At 36.9% G+C, this 18607-nt stretch overlaps 1 protein-coding gene across 3 annotated transcripts in view; it reads right to left on the reverse strand.

The window, feature by feature from the left end:
* Positions 1 to 2590: 2590 nt before the first annotated feature.
* The window catches only part of LOC128858151 (proline dehydrogenase 1, mitochondrial), a 58429-nt gene continuing 42412 nt past the window's right edge, over positions 2591 to 18607 (reverse strand). For 2 of the 3 annotated variants that reach the window (XM_054094163.1, XM_054094162.1), the window contains exons 6-12: positions 6998 to 7062; positions 6749 to 6927; positions 5191 to 5365; positions 4949 to 5110; positions 4677 to 4868; positions 4439 to 4616; positions 2591 to 2815 (exon numbers count right to left, since the gene is read on the reverse strand). In XM_054094163.1, the coding sequence (XP_053950138.1) occupies positions 2610 to 2815; positions 4439 to 4616; positions 4677 to 4868; positions 4949 to 5110; positions 5191 to 5365; positions 6749 to 6927; positions 6998 to 7062 (1157 nt within the window). In that variant the 3' untranslated portion in view covers positions 2591 to 2609. Of the gene's footprint in view, positions 2816 to 4438; positions 4617 to 4676; positions 4869 to 4948; positions 5111 to 5190; positions 5366 to 6748; positions 6928 to 6997; positions 7063 to 7329; positions 7351 to 18607 lie in introns of those variants that run through there. The other variant, XM_054094165.1, reaches the window with a different exon arrangement.

Consider the following 18607-nt stretch of genomic DNA (forward strand, 5'->3'; position numbering starts at 1 on the left):
CAGATCCTTCTGATATTCCGATCATATCAGTAAGGTTTTTAACAGTCCACCGACGATTTTTGAGCACTAACTCCTTCACTTTATTGACGTTTTGGTCATCTGTTGACGTCGATGGTCGTCCGGAGCGCTCCAAGTCATCAACACGTTCTCGACCCTCTTTGAAGTCTTTGTACCACTTATAAACATTTTTCTGCGACATGGTCGAATAACCAAATGCCTTCTGCAACTTGCTAAACGTTTCCGCAGCCGGAATTTCATTCCGCAAACAAAATTTGATGGCACTTCTCTGCTCAATCAAATCAGACATTGTAAAAATCGAAAAATGCACTCTTGGTCGTTTGGTAAACACAAGCGTAAATATATTACTGATAATGACATTCACATGAAAGTTGGCCCAGATGTTATTAACAGTGCTGCCAACTCATGAAAAAAATAACTAGAGCAAAATTTTAATTCCGCTAAGTTTGACAAATAAATTCACCTTACTTTTTGCCCACAGTAGTATATAAATATTATAAAGTTAAGTGTCTAGAATGAAAACGCACTCAATTTTGCATTATATTTTATTTTATTCAACACTGAAATAAAGAAATTTTTCTTGTATAATGGAATTTAATAAATACACATGTATACGAACAGTTCTCCATTTAACGCTTAACTTGCTAACAGTTTTGAATTCCCTTATCTGGCATGAGTAAAGCGGACACTAGAATTACAGAATTATTTCAGCCCTTCAGATTTTAGCCTCAAGTCTCAAGTTCTCGAGCAACCTTTTGCTTAGCATCTTTCTGTGCAAGACTTGTGTGTTGTTGTCAATTTATATTTTCAATATGCACATATTTTTAGAAACCCTAATAAAAGCCAACTAATACTAAAAAATGTTCTCTATACAATTACTATATATAGTATGTATGTAGGTAGTAGTTTTAATGATTTTGCAATCAACAATTAATTTCTTTGGATAAATATATCAGGGTATATGCCATTAAGCTTCGTAATAGGTATCGTAATTCCAATTAAATTTCGATTCGGCTGCTTCGAAAATTCGTTAGTTATTATATTTTAGCATTTTTTCTCACAATATTTATGCTTATAAATGTGTTTTCATCGATTCTTAGTCCACTTTAACATATTATTATTGTCATTTATTAAAAAGTCAACATTCATTCATTTTGATCGTTAATGCAAACTACAACGACGGTTTATTTGACCAGTTGATATAAAATAAATAATTATTTGTATCATATTGGAAAATAATAAAACTGAAGCTCGTGGAGCGCATAAAGTTTCTGCATGAAGCATTTTTTCGTTAATTATTTAATTTTATTTTTTCATTATAATACTCGCATATAATCATTTAGTGCTAAACGAAAATATGAACAATAAATTACCATACAATTTTAACATGAAATTATGCTCTTTCTTACATTCATTAATCTAAAACAAATTGGAGAAGTCGGTATTCAGCTTTCGCCAACACTTCACATCTGTTTTGATGTCATTCAGTGCATTTGTTAAACATTTTTTCCCCAGTAAATAGCAATTTAAATTGTAAATAAGTGCATTTACATTAAAGAGGTGGTAAAGATACGTTACATTTGATTTAACTATAATAGATATTCGTAAAAGTAAAATTTGAGGCATTTTCGTATGAATGTATGCAGCAGAAATCATTTCACATACAATAAAACAATTACATACACACATTCGGAGAGGAGATTCTTAGATTTAACGTGCTGTGAACATTAAAAATAATAAAACTAATACGAGCATTTTCTTAAAGCGCTAAGAGGTACATTGCATACGTTAGCATATTTTCTTAATTATAATACGGTATATGTATGTATGTAGGTCAAGGGCAAAACCACAAAACATGTCTTATATAAGTAAATACTCAAACTAGATAAATCAACTTAGTTAAATAAAAATAGTGACGAGATGTTTGGTTTTTTGAATTTTCGAGCAGCTACATACACATGGAAATTTACATATACTGTGCATGCGTGTATGTATTATAGGTACTTATGCACCTGTATGTATGTTTGTTCGCAGGAATAACGAAGCGTTGCGAGTGAGCGTAAATTACAGCCAACATACTCGTACATTTTGTTTGCTGGGGTAAGCAAATCTGTAGATGCATGCAGGAAATGACGATTTCATCACGGCACCCATTTACCTCAATCACACATACACATTTACAGTTTTGTATATTATTTTGTTATAAATGTTCAAATTTGCATGTTTTTACTGTCGAAAATTCCATTCAAGTTTTAGGTAAGTCTCAAAAGTGTTTTTTCTTTGTATATCAGTAGTTTCACATTTATTATTAATATAAATATTTATATCGTAATATCATTTTAATTGTGTTTTAATTCGAGATTTATTTGTATAAATAAAATTTAACACGTTCTTGATTTTTTTTCTTGTATTATTCCTCATTTTTGTTTCAGCCATGATATTTTGCATTTGTGTTCGACGTTTAGTGATTCCCAGGTATACTAATTTCGTATTGGAAATCACCATACTCCGTTGTATCTATACATATGTATGTAATATGTTTGTAATTTGTTTTTGTTTTTGTGTAATGGACTTCTTTAAATGACGCTAGTTTATATGGGCACATATTTTCCATTAGGTTTGTAGAACATTTTACCAGTAAAAAATCTACGACGGATTTCGGAAAGTAGTAAACGTTTCTCCTTTTGGATTTTCTTTAGGACTCCTTTGTTCTCCTGTGCTCGCCGCGACAAATATGGCAAAACTTCATTCACTGGTCCGTAAGGGATATACTTGTAAGCGGAATACCCAGCTTGACCTGAAATACAAATAGTCAGGAAAAAAAAATATACATTACACATTTTTTAACAAGTTATTCATTTTAAATAATAATCTAAGAGTTGAGATTATGACAATTTTAAGGACAAATAGTCGCCACTGATCTAACACCCCTTTTCCTCTGGTTGCACTCTTACGAAAGAGCCTGTTTCATGGGCCTAACGCTGGATGAGATAGACGACGACAACCGGTGACTTAACTGCTACAACAATAACAACAAGTGCTCACCACTAAATCGTAAACAATTTATAGACCAAGAACTCCATCAACCCTTCATTACTCGAAAATTATCAAGAATTGTTTAAATTGTTTGTCTTAGTAAATACTTTTAGCTCAGGGTGGTTAAGGAAATATCCAAGCTGGGATTAAAACCAATTGCTTCAATATCTAAAGAAATCTATTTTTCATTAATTTGCTTCAGAATGTTTTTTGCAAAAATGTGGCACTATTTTAATTACACATCAGTGAGTAGATTCTTCAAAGTATTTCCCTATGAAATCTCTATGATACCTGTAACTGCATGAAACCTTTCATCTTTTGGCACCAAGAAAGATTCGGTGCCATTATAGAGAATTACATACTCGTGTCTAGACGCACACTCTGGTCGTTTTTGTACAAATTATGTCTTAAAATAAATTAATTGCTTACGAAACAATTAATCAGTTATAGTGGTGTATTCGACTTCGAATACCATTCGATATATGATTTCCACCATTTTCTTATAGTGTTACCATAAGGATGCGTTTCAATTTCACAGTTAGTACTAGATGCAGAAGTTAATTTTATTTTGGCGTTCAAGAAGCATTTCTGGCATGACCACATTTTACTAGTTTCCTTGCATTTACCTGAATTTCAATGCTTTCAGATGCTTGGAAATCGCTATTTCTGATACTCCCAATGATTCTGCAAGTACTTAAATTATAACTCTAAAATAAGCGTTCCAGACGTTATGGGGTTTTAGCGCTATTGCGTCTGACATGAGCCTTCATTAAGTCTCCACTGCCTCCAAATCTTGACGATCCTCAGCAGCTCTAAAGCTAGAACTTTATAATTAACACAATGACGTCTAAACTTGGTGTGGAGTTTCCGTTTAAGGCCACACAACGACCAATTCACAAATATAAAGACGGAGGTTTGATTGTATAGTAGGAGAAATTGCTAAACAGTCTGAAATTGGGACACGATTCATGCTTTAAGAAGCAATAGGACTGAGGCTCTCTTTTTCTGATATGTTGGTTCCAACTTATTCACAAAACCCTTACTGGTCTGAGTAAGTTAAACTATTTTACATAGTAAGTTTGCTTTTAAATTCTTTATATGAGCCAGGAATTCTAACTCGATAGAAATTTGTCTGGAACCTTAAATAAATAAATTAATGAAAGTAAACAACTTCGTAAGGAAAGTCTATTTTCCGACAGAACCCAACGCGAGTGAATTCTCTGGCCAACCGCACAGAGGGACGCATCCGCAACAGAATAATGAGTCTTTGGAAGGTTTCGCCCTATTTCTCACTAGATTTCACCATTCGCAAATATGGCAGAAAAAATCACTTCAACTCTTCAATTTACCTAAGTGTTGTTCATACATATATAAGAATACATACCTAATGGGAACGTGATGTAGTCACACATTCCCAATAACTGGCCAAAGCAGATAACCTTATCCTCAGGTGATATTCCGATTTCCTTCATTCTTTCGATGGCAAAACGTACAGTATCCTCGTTGTGCGAAGCGACCATAATACCAATCTTTTTGGCATCTTCTCCATTATCCTTCAGTAACTTTAAACATATTTTAAAATTTAGTTTCATTTGCTTTTACATTTGTATTCAGCCGCATACCTTTATTCGCCTCAGGCATTCAGTTAATGTTTTGTGATACATATCAGTGGTCGCCTCATAATTGGGACATATCGGATCTGGGTAATTCATACTAGCAGCGCGTTCTCGCTCTTGCTCCATATAAGCACCGCGCACCAATTTAGCACCAAAATAAAAATTCTGACGTTTTGCTTGTTCGAGATCAGTGACCACCTGCAAGAGTTAAAAAATTGAGCAACATTTATTAAATTGCTGAGAGGCTAATATTGTGGAAAGGTCTGAATAAATTATACCTCTCCGAACGTTTCGCGCAAGTAACATTGGTAAGTATTGAATACGATCGCCTTTTCTTTATTGTACTTCCGCATCATTTCTAGAGTAATGCGCGAAATGGCAGGTTGGAAGTAAGTCTGTTCAGCGTCAATCATTATACGGACATCCAGCTCAGCTGCAGCCTAAAAGTGCATAAAGAGGTGTTAAATATTAACTCAAAAACATTATATTATTTTTTTAAATCAATTTAGAGGAAAATTACCTTAACAATTGTATTGACACGGCGAATCATATTCCTGAACATTTCCTCTTCCTTGGGCGGAATTTGTGAGATCAATCGACGCATTTGTCCAGTTTGTGGGTCCGGCACTCGGAAAGTATCACTTAATTGAGAATCTTCATCCACAATACCCGACCAGGGGAATAAGTGTAGAATACTAAAAAGCAAAATGCGATTTTATATAAAAAAAATTTACTTGAATATATATATATATATATCTACATAGACTTTTAACAAAACAATTTATATGACTTTAAGAGATTGTGCTTTAAATTCTGATGTAGTACAGGTTAGGTTAGGTTAAATGGTTACTCTTGCGAGAAGCGCATTTAGACAAAAATTTAAAACTTGTCCGTTGTGATACCATACAGGAGGAGGGGAGGGGAACAAGGAGAGGGGGAGGAACCAGACAGAATCCAGGGCTTGGTTTAGAGGATTTGAGGACGACGACCAACGAGTGGCGATTTGCGTTAACCGCTTCAAACTGCTGATGAATTTCACCAGATGTGTGATATTAAAACCCGCAATATCCGCTGGTGTACTGAAAAAGTGAGACGAGAGCAGGGCTGCTGAGAAGAAGGTGCTGAGATGATTCCATCTCGTCCTTCAGACAGCTTATGCAGAAAGGGCATGAAGCAATGCAAAGCCTCACCGCGTGGATACCTAATGGACAGTGCCTGGTGAGGATACCTACCAAATTCGATAGCTGTGGCTTTGTTAAACTTAGAAGTTCTCTCGAGCGGCCCCGATCTACCCGCGGCCAGAGGGATACCGCGACTTCGCAGGTTTGCGCACTAGCCAAGTGCTCGCTGAGTTGATGCGAGGCCCATCTTTCCATTAGCAGACCACAGATTCTTAAGGGAACTCCAATCCTGTCATATTGCGATGAAACTATCTGAAGGGTCCCCTGTCTGGCCCACTTATCGGCCCAGCAGTTTCCCTCCATGCTGCTGTGACCGGGAACCCAATTAATTATTAAGGCCATATCGAAGTATTCCGATGCAATCGAGAGGGAAGCCAGGTATTCCCCGACTAATTTCGAACGCACAAACAGCGAGCCCAAGGCCCTAATTGCCGCTTGGCTGTAATTACAGAAGCGAGCACCCAATCCACTGCTTCCTTAATTGCGGCTACTTCTGCTTGGAAAACACTACAGGAAACCTAAATTTGAGCTTGATGGGGAGCTCCTCGCAGTGTACTCCCCCACCAACTCTTCCGTCTAAATTCGAGCAATCTGTAAACATATTTGCCATGTCCTGTTTCCAAATGTTACACCCCGCCCACTCTTCCTTTGAAGGAATATGAATGGCCTAGCGAGGGTGTACAATGATCCAGCACTATAGGGATGAACTCAAACAGTACTACAGAAAAATTCAGTATTTTATTGAACTTTTATTAATGTGGATACTAAAGCTGCGGCTGTGAGTGATTAATTGATTAAACATTTCGAGAAAATCAAGCAATTCAGTGCTTGACAGCAAAAAAGTGGTTGGTCGCCTTAAGTTGTTTCATCAAATATATGCAGGCATATTAAACATACCCTTCCTTGTCCGAGGTAACATTCTTCAAGAAATCTTGTACATTTTTACTGTCGCCAAAACTGGAGTAGTACTTTTCCAGATCTTTGATCGTCTTGTGATGAGTCAGAACATTACCTTGTCCGCCAACAAGATCTTCCATGTATTGGCGAGTGCGCATAATCACCTCAGACACTTGTAACTGAGAGGATAATTTCGGATTAGAAACTATTAGAAGATAATTTTTTCAAAGTTAGTTCTTATAAACTCACCAATAATTGCGGTCGGCCAAGGGCCGTGAGCTTAATTGCCGTGATTCCTGTACCAAATGTAGCACCTAAATGGATTGAAATGAATAAGGATTAATTAATTAAGCAAAGTTGTGCTTTGTCTTAGTATAGGTGTATTCGTATATACTATACATACATACACATGTGGAAATGTTTTATTTTTACAAGTTATGACGAACGATTACTATACTAAAATATATGTAGTGGAAACCAACGTTACTCATTGGGCTTACATATGTATGTACAAACATTTATTCATATGCACAGAGTTACGACAATTTTCTGCAATTTCAATAATTTAAAGTTTAGCTTACCCAGCGCAATGGGTCGGGGGACGGTTCTATGATCGTCATCTTTGTTAATAAGTACATAAGTGGATTTTGTTAGTTTTTTGATTGATGCGAGATTGCATTGTTTCATTATTAGTAATTCAGTTTTTGAGTGGATTCATTGGCGGGAATAAAAAATGAATAATAAATTTAAAATAAAATTTGAATCATATAAAATAATCAAAGTACCAATTTGATAAAGCTTGAATAAAACTTATCTGGTTTATTCGATTAGGAATTGGTTTCGTGAGCTGTTCTATTTCTCTGTATAAAAATGTTTCACCTTTTCGGAAGTTATGGTACAAATACCTGTTTTTCATATTACGAAATATAGCAAAACAGGTAGAAAATTAAAAAAAAAAATAGCACTAAACGAAAAAATATTCTATTCAATTTCGGAATAAGATTAAATAATGCAATAAAAAAAGTGTGATTGTACAATAAAAAATAACAATTCGACGGGTCGTTAAGTAATGTTTCATTTCCTATAAAACTACTCAAAAACAAAAAACTGCTTCATTACATACACTGACATGGAACAAAATCAGTCGAAAGGGAATCTATACAAATTTATCGAAGTTTATTATTCTTAGTTAAACAGACTTTTGAGGTTTTTCTGGCACTTTATTTTACTTACAATTGTTTTTTTTTTATAAAAATATAGCGACAATAATGGATTCAAGAGGACTGAGTTAAATAGTTCATTACGACTCAGTGCTCGTTTTATTGGAACAGTAAAGGCTAAATTTATTGTCATTCATTTATACTTGTAGATAAAATATGTACAGTGAATGCCATTAATATTCGGTATCCAGTTTCTACAAAGTGTTTTTTATGTCATATTTTCTTTCGCGCTACATAAATATATGCATTAGGGCGTGTCACCAAAATAATTTGCCGTTCTTTCCCCGGAATTATACAGCCTTTCAAAAGCGTTGACTAGATGTCAGTCGTGAATAATTCGTAGATGGTGCCTTTATGCCATATTTGATATTTGTTAAGTAGACAGATGTACAATTTTACACGATAGAACAACCCGATAAAATTATTGAAACTTGCTATGAAAATGACTGAACTATATATAAAAACCCATTCCAAAATTCATGATTTTTATGGTGGAAATAATCGTCCGTATGACAAAAAATGGTGAAAAGATTTCAAGAAACTGGTTCTGTCGAGGATAGAAAAAGGACTGGCAGATCAAAGACTAGACGTTTTGTTCAAATTATTACTGCTGTAGAGCAAAGTGTTGCTGAATAACCTTCATCATCGATATCTTTACGTTTTCAACAATTAGGGGGTTCATGAATCAACTGTTTGGCGGATTTTACCTGTCAACATCCTCTTCGTCGATATTTAAATGATGTCATTATTCACTTATAAAAGGTATACTTGATAAGAGCTGTATTTTGATTAAGAATAGTGATAGTTTTCAAAAATATATTTTCCAAAAAATTATCAACGACAGCATTTTTAGGTATATCTTTTAAAATTAACTCTTCTATCATCTGAGTTGGATTTTTGGAAAAAAATACTTTTGAAAACTAATTCTATTTTATTTTTAAAATAATTTTTCAAAAAAAAAAATTCGATGCCAAATCGGTTTAGTTAACGTTAAACTTAATATTTTTTCTGAAATTTTAGTTTGCGGAAAACGAGATCCATTATTTTTGCTTAAAATTTTTGCGCAATTGATTTGAAACTGTTTTATATTCGATCTGTATCTCCCCGGCGATGCTACGACTATTAAAATTCTTGACAACTTTGATTATTTCTGTGATTTTATCGACATTTTCTATAACATAAAAAAAGCCTGTGCGGAAACGATGAAACTAAAATTGTACGTAATTAACTGTTACAGTATCGGCACCATAAACACCATAAACACTATTCACAACTGAATGGAACATACAAAAAACACCAAAAGATTTTTTAGAGTGAAATGTCATCTTGACAACGAGCAGAGACTTTAAATTATTTAATTGATACTTTACGAGATATCGATCGCTACAACCATCTACCAAGAAAATAATGGGTTTCTTTCTCCCCAAGCAATATTTGGCGTGTCTAACCCGTTGGAAGAAGAATATCGATTTTTCTTTTGGGGAGAATGATCCATGCTAATATATGTATATTATTTTTAAAAGGTATTGGGAATGGATCCCGTCTGGTCAGATAGTAAATAAAGAATATCATAAATTCAACACTAGTGTTATCCCTAAGAATATTTTTTTATTTCTCTTCTTCTTAATTGGCGCTTTAACCGCTTACGCGATTTTGGCCGAGTTTAACAAAGCGCGCCAGTCGTTTCTTTCTCGTGCTAACCGGCGCCAGTTGGGCACACCAAGTGAAGCCAAGTCCTTCTCCACCTGATCTTTCCAACGCAGAGGAGGCCGCCCTCTTCCTCTGCTACCACCAGCTGGTACCGCATCGAATACTTTCAAAGCCGGAGCGTTTGTATCCATTCGGACGACATGACCCAGCCAACGTAGCCGCTGGATCTTTATTCGCTGCGCTATGCCCATGTCGTCGTAAAGCTCATACAGCTCATCGTTCCATCGTCTGCGATATTCGCCGTTGCCAACGTGCAAAGGTCCAAAAATCTTACGCAGAATCTTTCTCTCGAACACTCCAAGCGTCGCTTCATCGGATGTTGTCATCGTCCAAGCTTCTGCGCCATACGTTAGGACGGGCATGATGAGAGTCTTGTAGAGTGTTAGTTTTGTTCGTCGAGAGAGGACTTTACTACTCAATTGCCTACTTAGTCCAAAGTAGCACTTGTTGGCAAGAGAGATTCTACGTTGGATTTCAAGGCTGACATTGTTATCGGTGTTAATGCTGGTTCCTAAATAAACGAAGTCTTTTACAACCTCGAAATTATAACTGTCTACAGTGACGTGGGTGCCGATACGCGAGTGCGCCGACTGTTTGTTTGAAGACAACTTCGTTTTGTCCTCGTTCACCACCAGACCCATTCGCTTTGCCTCTTTATCCAGTTTGGAGAAGGCAGCGCGGTTGTTAAGGGCGATGATGTCAATATCATCGGCATACGCCAACAATTGTACGCTCTTATAAAAAATTGTGCCTGAGCGATTAAGTTCTGCGGCTCGTACGATGCTCTCCAACATCGGGTTAAAGAAGTCACACGACAGCGAGCCACCCTGTCTGAAACCTCGTTTGGTATCAAACGGCTCGGAGAGGTCCTTCCCAATTCTGATGGCGTTGCTGATGTTGAGCAACGTCATCTTACATAGCCGTATTAGTTTTGCAGGAATACCAAATTCAGACATCGCGGCATACAGGTAACTCCATTCCGTACTGTCGAATGCAGCTTTGAAGTCGACGAAAAGATGGTGTGTGTCGATTCTCCTTTCATGGGTCTTTTCCAAGATTTGGCGTATTGAGAATATTTGGTCGATGGTAGACTTTCCAGGTCTGAAGCCACACTGATAAGGTCCAATCAGTTGGTTGACGGTGGGCTTCAGCCTTTCACACAATACGCTCGCTAGAACCTTATAGGCGATATTTAGAAGACTAATCCCGCGGTAATTGGCACAAATTGCAGGATCGCCCTTCTTATGGATTGGGCAGAGCACACTTAAATTCCAATCGGCAGGCATGCTTTCATCCGACCATATTTTGCATAGAAGCTGATGCATGCACCTTACCAGCTCCTCGCCGCCATGTTTGAATATTTCACCCGGCAGTCCGTCGGCGCCCGCGGCTTTGTTGTTCTTTAGCCACGTTATCGCTATTCTCACCTCGTCATGATCGGGTAGCGGAACGACAATTCCGTCGTCAACGATTGGGGTATCGGGATCTTCACTTTCTCGGTGACATGCGCAGCTGTCACTGTTTAATAGGTTCGAGAAGTGTTCCCTCCATAATTTAAGATTGCTCTGTACGTCAGTCACCAGTTCGCCGTCTTTGTTCTTACAGGAAAACGCCCCGGTCTTAAAACCTTCTGTAAGAATTTTTACCTTTCTGGTAGAATTTTCGGGCGTTGTTCCTGTTGGCCAGCATCTCAAGCTCTTCGCACTCACGTATTTCGGCCTCTCGTTTCTTCTTTCGGATAATACGTCTCTCTTCCTTTTTCAGCACCCTGTAGAGATTCCACATGGTTCGTGTTGCGCCCGATCGCAGCTTGGTTTTATGGAGAGCGTCCTCCTTTCTGCGTCAGCATAACATTCCTCGTCGTACCTGTTTTTTCGGGCTCGCCGGAATCCGATTTCTTCTTCGGCGGCGGTACGTAGAGAACGAGAAATGTTGCTCCATTGTTCGTGGATGCCGGTTTGTTGGGCAGTGCTCTCTGAGAGCAGGAGTGAGAGTCGAGTGGCGAATCTTCTTGCTGTCTGTTGTGATTGCAGCTTTTCGATGTCGAACATTCTTTGCGTAGGTAGATGCACGTTTTTTGCTGCACAGAGGCGTGTGCGCAGTTTGGCTGCAACAAGGTAGTGATCCGAGTCGATGTTGGGTCCTCGGATCGTACGTACATCTAATACACTAGAAGCGTGTCTTCCATCTATCACAACATGATCGATCTGGTTTCGTGTTTTTCGATCAGGAGACAGCCAGGTGGCTTGGTGAATCTTCTTATGCTGGAATCTGGTGCTGCAGACTACCATGTTTCGGGACCCGGCGAAGTCGATCAGCCTCTGTCCGTTACCGGATGTTTCGTTGTGCAGGCTGAATTTTCCGACTGTGGGACCAAAAATTCCCTCCTTGCCCACCCTGGCGTTGAAGTCGCCAAGCACGATTTTTATGTCGTGGCGGGGGCAGCGCTCATAGGAACGTTCCAAGCGCTCATAGAAAGAATCTTTGGTCGCATCGTCCTTCTCTTCCATCGGGGCGTGGGCGCAAATTAGCGATATGTTAAAAAAACGGGCTTTGATGCGGATTGTTGCGAGACGCTCGTCCACCGGAGTGAATGACAGTACTTGGCGACGAAGTCTCTCTCCCACAACAAATCCGACACCGAATTTGCGCTCCTTTACATGGCAGCTGTAGTAGACGTCGCAAGGTCCTATGGTTTTCTTTCCTTGCCCCGTCCATCGCATCTCTTGGAAGGCAGTGATGTCAGCCTTTACTCTCACGAGGACATCAACCAGCCGGGCAGAGGCACCTTCCCCATTAAGGGACCGGACATTCCAGGTGCATGCCCTCAAATCATAGTCCTTATTTCGTTTGCAGGGGTCGTCATCAGTATAGGGAGGTCTCATCCGAGGCTTTTTTAAAGTTTTCATTGGGGGGGATTTTTAAGTGGCGGGTCCCAAACCCAACGCACAACCAGCTATCCTGGAATGTTTCGCCTTCTCACTTTAGCTCACTCCCGAACGGGTGTTCGGAAGCTACCCAGAGGATACGTGGGCTAATCCCGGCCGTTGTGAGCTGCTTGAACCATATGCAGAAGAATCGTCCTGGCCATTCCCAAGTGAATGGCGATCAGTAACTTTCCCCACTTGCGTGGACTTCTACACATGGAACCATATTTTTTTATTTACTTATTTATTTATGGGTCTATGAATTGTTGCAGACTACTAACACAAATTCAATAAGATTATATACAAGATTTCAGAAGGTTAATGAAAACATCATTACACAAAGAAAAATCAAGTTCCATTAGAAATGAGATCTGGTTGAACTCATTAAGAGCGCGAGTAATTGGCGCGGTTCGGACATAATTTGTTTTCGAATTTCGGAGTTCTCTTCTTGGAACATTAAAGTTGTTTCATGTAACGGCAGCACAGCCAAATCTCCCTAATACCAAAGGTTAAGGGTAAAACTGATAGTAGTAGAGGAAGAGGAACGCCTCCTCAGCGTTGGAAAGATCAGGCGGAGAAAAACTTGACTTCGCTTGGTGTATGCAACTGGTGCCGGTTAACACGAGAAATAAACGACTGGCGCGCTTTGTTAAACTCAGCTAAAGTCGCTTAAGCGATTTGATAATAAAGAAGAGGGAGAAATGCTGTTTTGGTTTAATATAATATTATATAAATAAATAAATAAATTTCTGGATCTGGTAGGCTCCAAACCTTTTGCTGACATAATGAGAAGTAAGTGAGTACAATTGAAATTACCACTAATGAAAAGGGATCGTTCGGCTATCACCCAACTACAAATATTTTAACAAAATTGTAACAGCCCTGTTTCACACAATCTATTTTATATATGTACTTAATATATTTTCCAAGTTGTAGTACTTATAGTATTTTAGTATTTTTATATATTTTGTTTCGCAACCTTACTATTGTATATACATTAGGGCGGGTCTATTTAAAAGTCGCTCATTGCTCTGTGAAAATCGTATTCTAGGGATCAAAATAAGAAACTTTGCCGAAGGAGCCATACCTCTAAAACGAATTCTGATGTCCCCCAATTTGGGTCGAACGAAAAATCCCACTTTGACCCATTTAGAGTGCTCCAATCGAGTCCAAATGTATGACCGACCCCCACTAACTTTGGACGTCCGATCCACCCATACCAGTGGCACACCCCCTGGAACTCCCCTGGGGGGTTCCACATACAATCATTTCAAAATATCACCATTTTTGGCCTTTACATGAGAAAAGAAACTAAAAAGTTCGACCCAAATTGGGGGACATCATAATTCGTTTTAGAGGTATGGTTCCTTCTTCAAAGTTTCTTATTTTGATCCCTAGAATATGATTTTCACAGAGTAATGGGCGATTTTTTTGCCTCCCCACAAGTCGACCCGGCCTAATATACATACACTTAAAATGCAACATTACGACGTTCGCTTGCTTTTCGCTTCATTAACTTTCGCTGATCATTTTGCAAATTCAATTGGTTTCAAGCTTGTGCCAAGTGCGGTATTCGTCAGGTATCGCTTCGGACAGTGTCTTGCCTTGTAGCGAACCGAAGGTTATTATTTGCATGTTTTGTATTATTATTATAATTTTTTTCATATCAAACCGCATGAATTACTTTTTTCGAAGCGCAACGAGATCGATACAAAATTTAATAAAACCACATATTATTATTTTATTTACAACTGAATATGTCTTAATATAAAATTAAATCAATTTTTAATGCGAGGAATCTTTAACCTAAGCCCTTGTCATACATCACAAATAGATTTGAGGCCCATATACATACATACATAAATTGCTAGAGTACTTTTAAGCTGAATAAATTATTTTAGCGCCATTAGTATGCACACCTCCCATACGTAGATATATACATATGAATGTATTGTAACTGCTAGCATCTGTCAACAAAGAATTTTTTGCCTTCCTAATAAACAAAATCATGCAAACAACACAAAACTATTTTTAGCGAAATTTTCGACACATAACGAAATATGTATCCACTTTTAAGATTTTGGCAAGCATACATACATATTTTTGTGTGCTAAAAAAATTATGAGTTTTCAATAGGAACACGCGAGTATGCAAATTTTGTATATTTATTTGTAAAATAAACAATTTGTTTAAAGTTTTATACTCGTGCTCACATAAACAGGATGAGTAGGGAGGGAAGGAACGAAAAAACTTCAAAAGTGAAAATAAGTAATAAAAACATTTCTCTTTTTTACCTGTTTTCTGTTTTCAAGTTATACCGAAATTAAAGAACAAAATTCTTAGTTGTCGAAATTTACCGAAAAGAGCCAGATTTGTAGTGGGCTAATTAATGACTTTTGCAGCATGATAATTTTCGTATATAAGAGTTTTTTTCTTTGCAAAAAACACACCAAATGCGTTTGGCAAAGTACAGTACTTGCTTAATAACACCCTGCCGCTTGACTGTTCCCTCTTCTACAAACAATAATGTAGAGTATTTTTGTTTTTAAATTATGCGCCATACCCCAACAACCTACGCAGCTGCATAGAATATAACAAATATGGATAAATAATTTTTGAGTTTTTTATAAATGGACAAACAGGGACTTAAATTTTCAAAATGCATTGCCTAATGGTGAGAATTTTACAGTTATGGTTCAAAAATATCTTTACGTCGCACGGCAGCGACTTGAAGTAGTCACTAAGAACACGAAATTTGATGCCGTTGAATATTTTCTTTCGCTTTTATTTCTGAAAGAGGTGTATGCAAAAAATCAAAGCGCATTTCTGAACTGAAAGCCAAGATTCGATGTGCCATTGATGTAATTGAGTCGGCATTATGCTGTGATCGAAAATTACAAACAGACAAGTAATGGAGCACTAAAGGGCAAAATAAAGATAGCCGTCACTTAAAATTATATTTCTTTCATTGGTAAGAAAAAAATTAAAAAAAAAAAAAATTTAAAATTGGATGATTAATTTTGCGCCACCTGTATACTGAATTTAAAACATCCATTGTTTATTAATAGAACATTGAACAGAGCAGTACTTTTTGCTAAATTTAATAATAGGCGGTTCGTATGAATCAGATTTGCTTTTTTGTTGAGGTCGAACTTAGCAAAAGACTAATTGGCACTGTAAATTTATTTTTATCAATCAACAACGCATTTGGCGAATGGTTTTTTGTAATAAAAGTTATAATAAAACTACTGTATTAAATGTTTATTTTCGGAGTAGTGCAAGTTAATTTTTTCATCTATTGGGATATTTGCTTCTTAATCGATTAAAAAATACTGGGTGTGCCGTGGCAAAATTAGGTTTTAAATTTAAACTTTCTTCTCCGACGCCCGAGCATTAGCTGTCTGTTAGTTAACTAAACGGCAATCCAGAGTATTGTTTACAAGCGCACGGAAGTATTTTGTCGAAATTAAACGCGAAAAAAGAAAATCAGCAATGGATTTCCAACATAAAAGTGTGATTGCGTTATATTTAAAGCAAATAAAGTTTTTGTTTATCGCACCATTACTCGTTACTGGCAGCATCGCGAAACATCATGGAGTTGGTCATCAAAGACTGCAAAGTCATGGTTCAAAAAGTGAAGAAGCGACTTGAACGAAATCCCCGACGAAGTGCTAATCAAATGGCGAAAGAACTGAAAATATCTGACGGTAGCATCCGCCGCAAACTGAAAAATGATCTCAAAGTCATGCCTTACAAGATCTAACAGGCGCATGATCTCACACCGAAGCAGCAACAAGTCAGATTTAAGAGAGCGAAGGAGTTGCTTCGCTTGGCCAAAAGCGGTCAATTTCCGAACATTGTGTTTTCTGGTGAGAAAATATTTGAAATTCAGCAACTAAACTTCCAAAACAATAGGGTTTATTTGAGCGACAGTTCATACGAGAATTTTAGTAATCGATTGGCCACCAGGAGGCAGCACCCGCCACAGGTAATGGTTTGGGCCACTGTAACCCCAGAAGGGTTTTTACAATCGCTTTCTTCGAGCCTGGCGTCAAGGTAAATGCGAAATATTATCAGGAAAGTATTCTGGAGTTTGCTTTGAATCCGTGGGCAGACAAACATTTCGGTGGCAGGCCATGGACGTTTCAACAGGATTCGAGTCATGGCTAAAAAACTACGTTCCGAACTTCACAACGTCAACACAATGGATCTCAAATTCACCAGACGCGAATCCGATGGCTTATTCTCTTTGGGTCATTGTGGAGTGTAGGTTTGAACTAAAAAATTCTCCAGTCCCGAGGCGCTGAAAAAACTCATTGTCCGCGAGTGCGCCACTTGTCTCTTATTCGGGCTGCTTGCGATTCGGTTCTGGACCGTCTCAAGGCCATCGCCAAGGCAAAAGGTGCTCTTATTTAGCAAAAGAAAATTGATTCTTAATTTTGTATTATTTTCACAGATTTTTTACTTTAAATTGCATAAAAGTGGCTTTATAAACTAAATTGATTGCCTTTTTAATTGGTTACAATTCGAGTGCCGGACCCTGAATGCATTTAAAGCCAAATATGAAGCAAAATATTACTATACTTAAGATGTTAAGAACTTTCTAATGCATTTCAATATATACAAGGACTTACAGACTTTTATTGCATTTCATCTTTCTTTTAACTAGCATTTACTTTTCTACTTTTAGTATTTCTCATTGTTTAAAAATTGGGGTATTACACAAAAATTATAGTCCGGTTATAATCGATTGCTATATTCCCCATTAATCATTAACGAACATACTTATGCATATACTTATATTTACATACATACATATAAAATACTAATCTCTATGCAACTTTGGCGCAACACTAAAAACTTTCCATTGAAGTTCATTCAATACCCCAATTATTTGTTTGATTGACTTCTGATGAAGGGGAATGAAGCCGTTAAACTGTTAACATATTGCACGTCTGTGTTCGGATCTATTCACACATTATATGGCAATTAATGAATTAGAACGAAGAGAGTATAGAGAGCATAAAGGCAGTATCAGATATAAACATATATAAAATATATATGTATGTATAATTTATATTATAAGTAAAAGCCTATAGAAGAAAGTTTATCATAACCAACAACAAATCATATGTGTGCTAAATCAGTACCACTACTAAGGCAGATATGCATATGAACTTGCCCATAAGATTGCATTTAATTTAGATAATGCACAATTTAGCCATTTTGGCACTTATGCATACATTTTTATTATATATTACATTGAGAGACTCAGGAAAAAATACGATAACTATGATCGATTTTAAAAATAATTAACCCATGACCCATTTGAATTAAACTTCGACCTCTGTCTAGTGCACAAATACGTTTACTTCTGGACAAATATAACTTCCTATTCAGTGATACGGAACGAATACTTTTTACTCAAAATTCTTCCCTATATATTCACGATAAAAATGATTTTTTTGCAGGAAGATTTATAATTTTTTTAAATGGCGTCATGTGTCAATCATTTTTAACACTTGAGAACTAGACAGCTGCAGTATACAAATAGGTAAGCAATGATGTGCGCAAATGTCAAAATAAAGATTTCCATTACTCAAAATAATTGTTTTTTAATTTAGTAAAATAGTTTTTCAAAAATAAAATGGATGATTGGTTTTGTGAAACCTTTTTGTTAAATTAGAAGGACTCAAGAAGTACATCAAATTAAATGCAGTCTCTTCTAAACTCGATATCCTGAATTACCTTTCAGAAAGTCGGAACAGATTTCAAAAACTTTTTTCCCGAAAAATATGCACACATAAACTTTTTATTAAATTTTCGTGAGGTAATATAATATTTTTAATTTTTCTGAATAAGTAGTAACACAAAATTTTTTAAAGGGCAGAATATCTCTACTCAAGGAAAAAATATACTGATTGTTTCAATTTACAAACCGAAAGAAATACTTTCGAAAGGAGTTCAACATTTTAGACTGGGTCTGTGAAATTATTGTTGAA

Source organism: Anastrepha ludens, chromosome 3, assembly GCF_028408465.1.
Source record: "Anastrepha ludens isolate Willacy chromosome 3, idAnaLude1.1, whole genome shotgun sequence".
Lineage (NCBI taxonomy): Eukaryota > Metazoa > Arthropoda > Insecta > Diptera > Tephritidae > Anastrepha > Anastrepha ludens.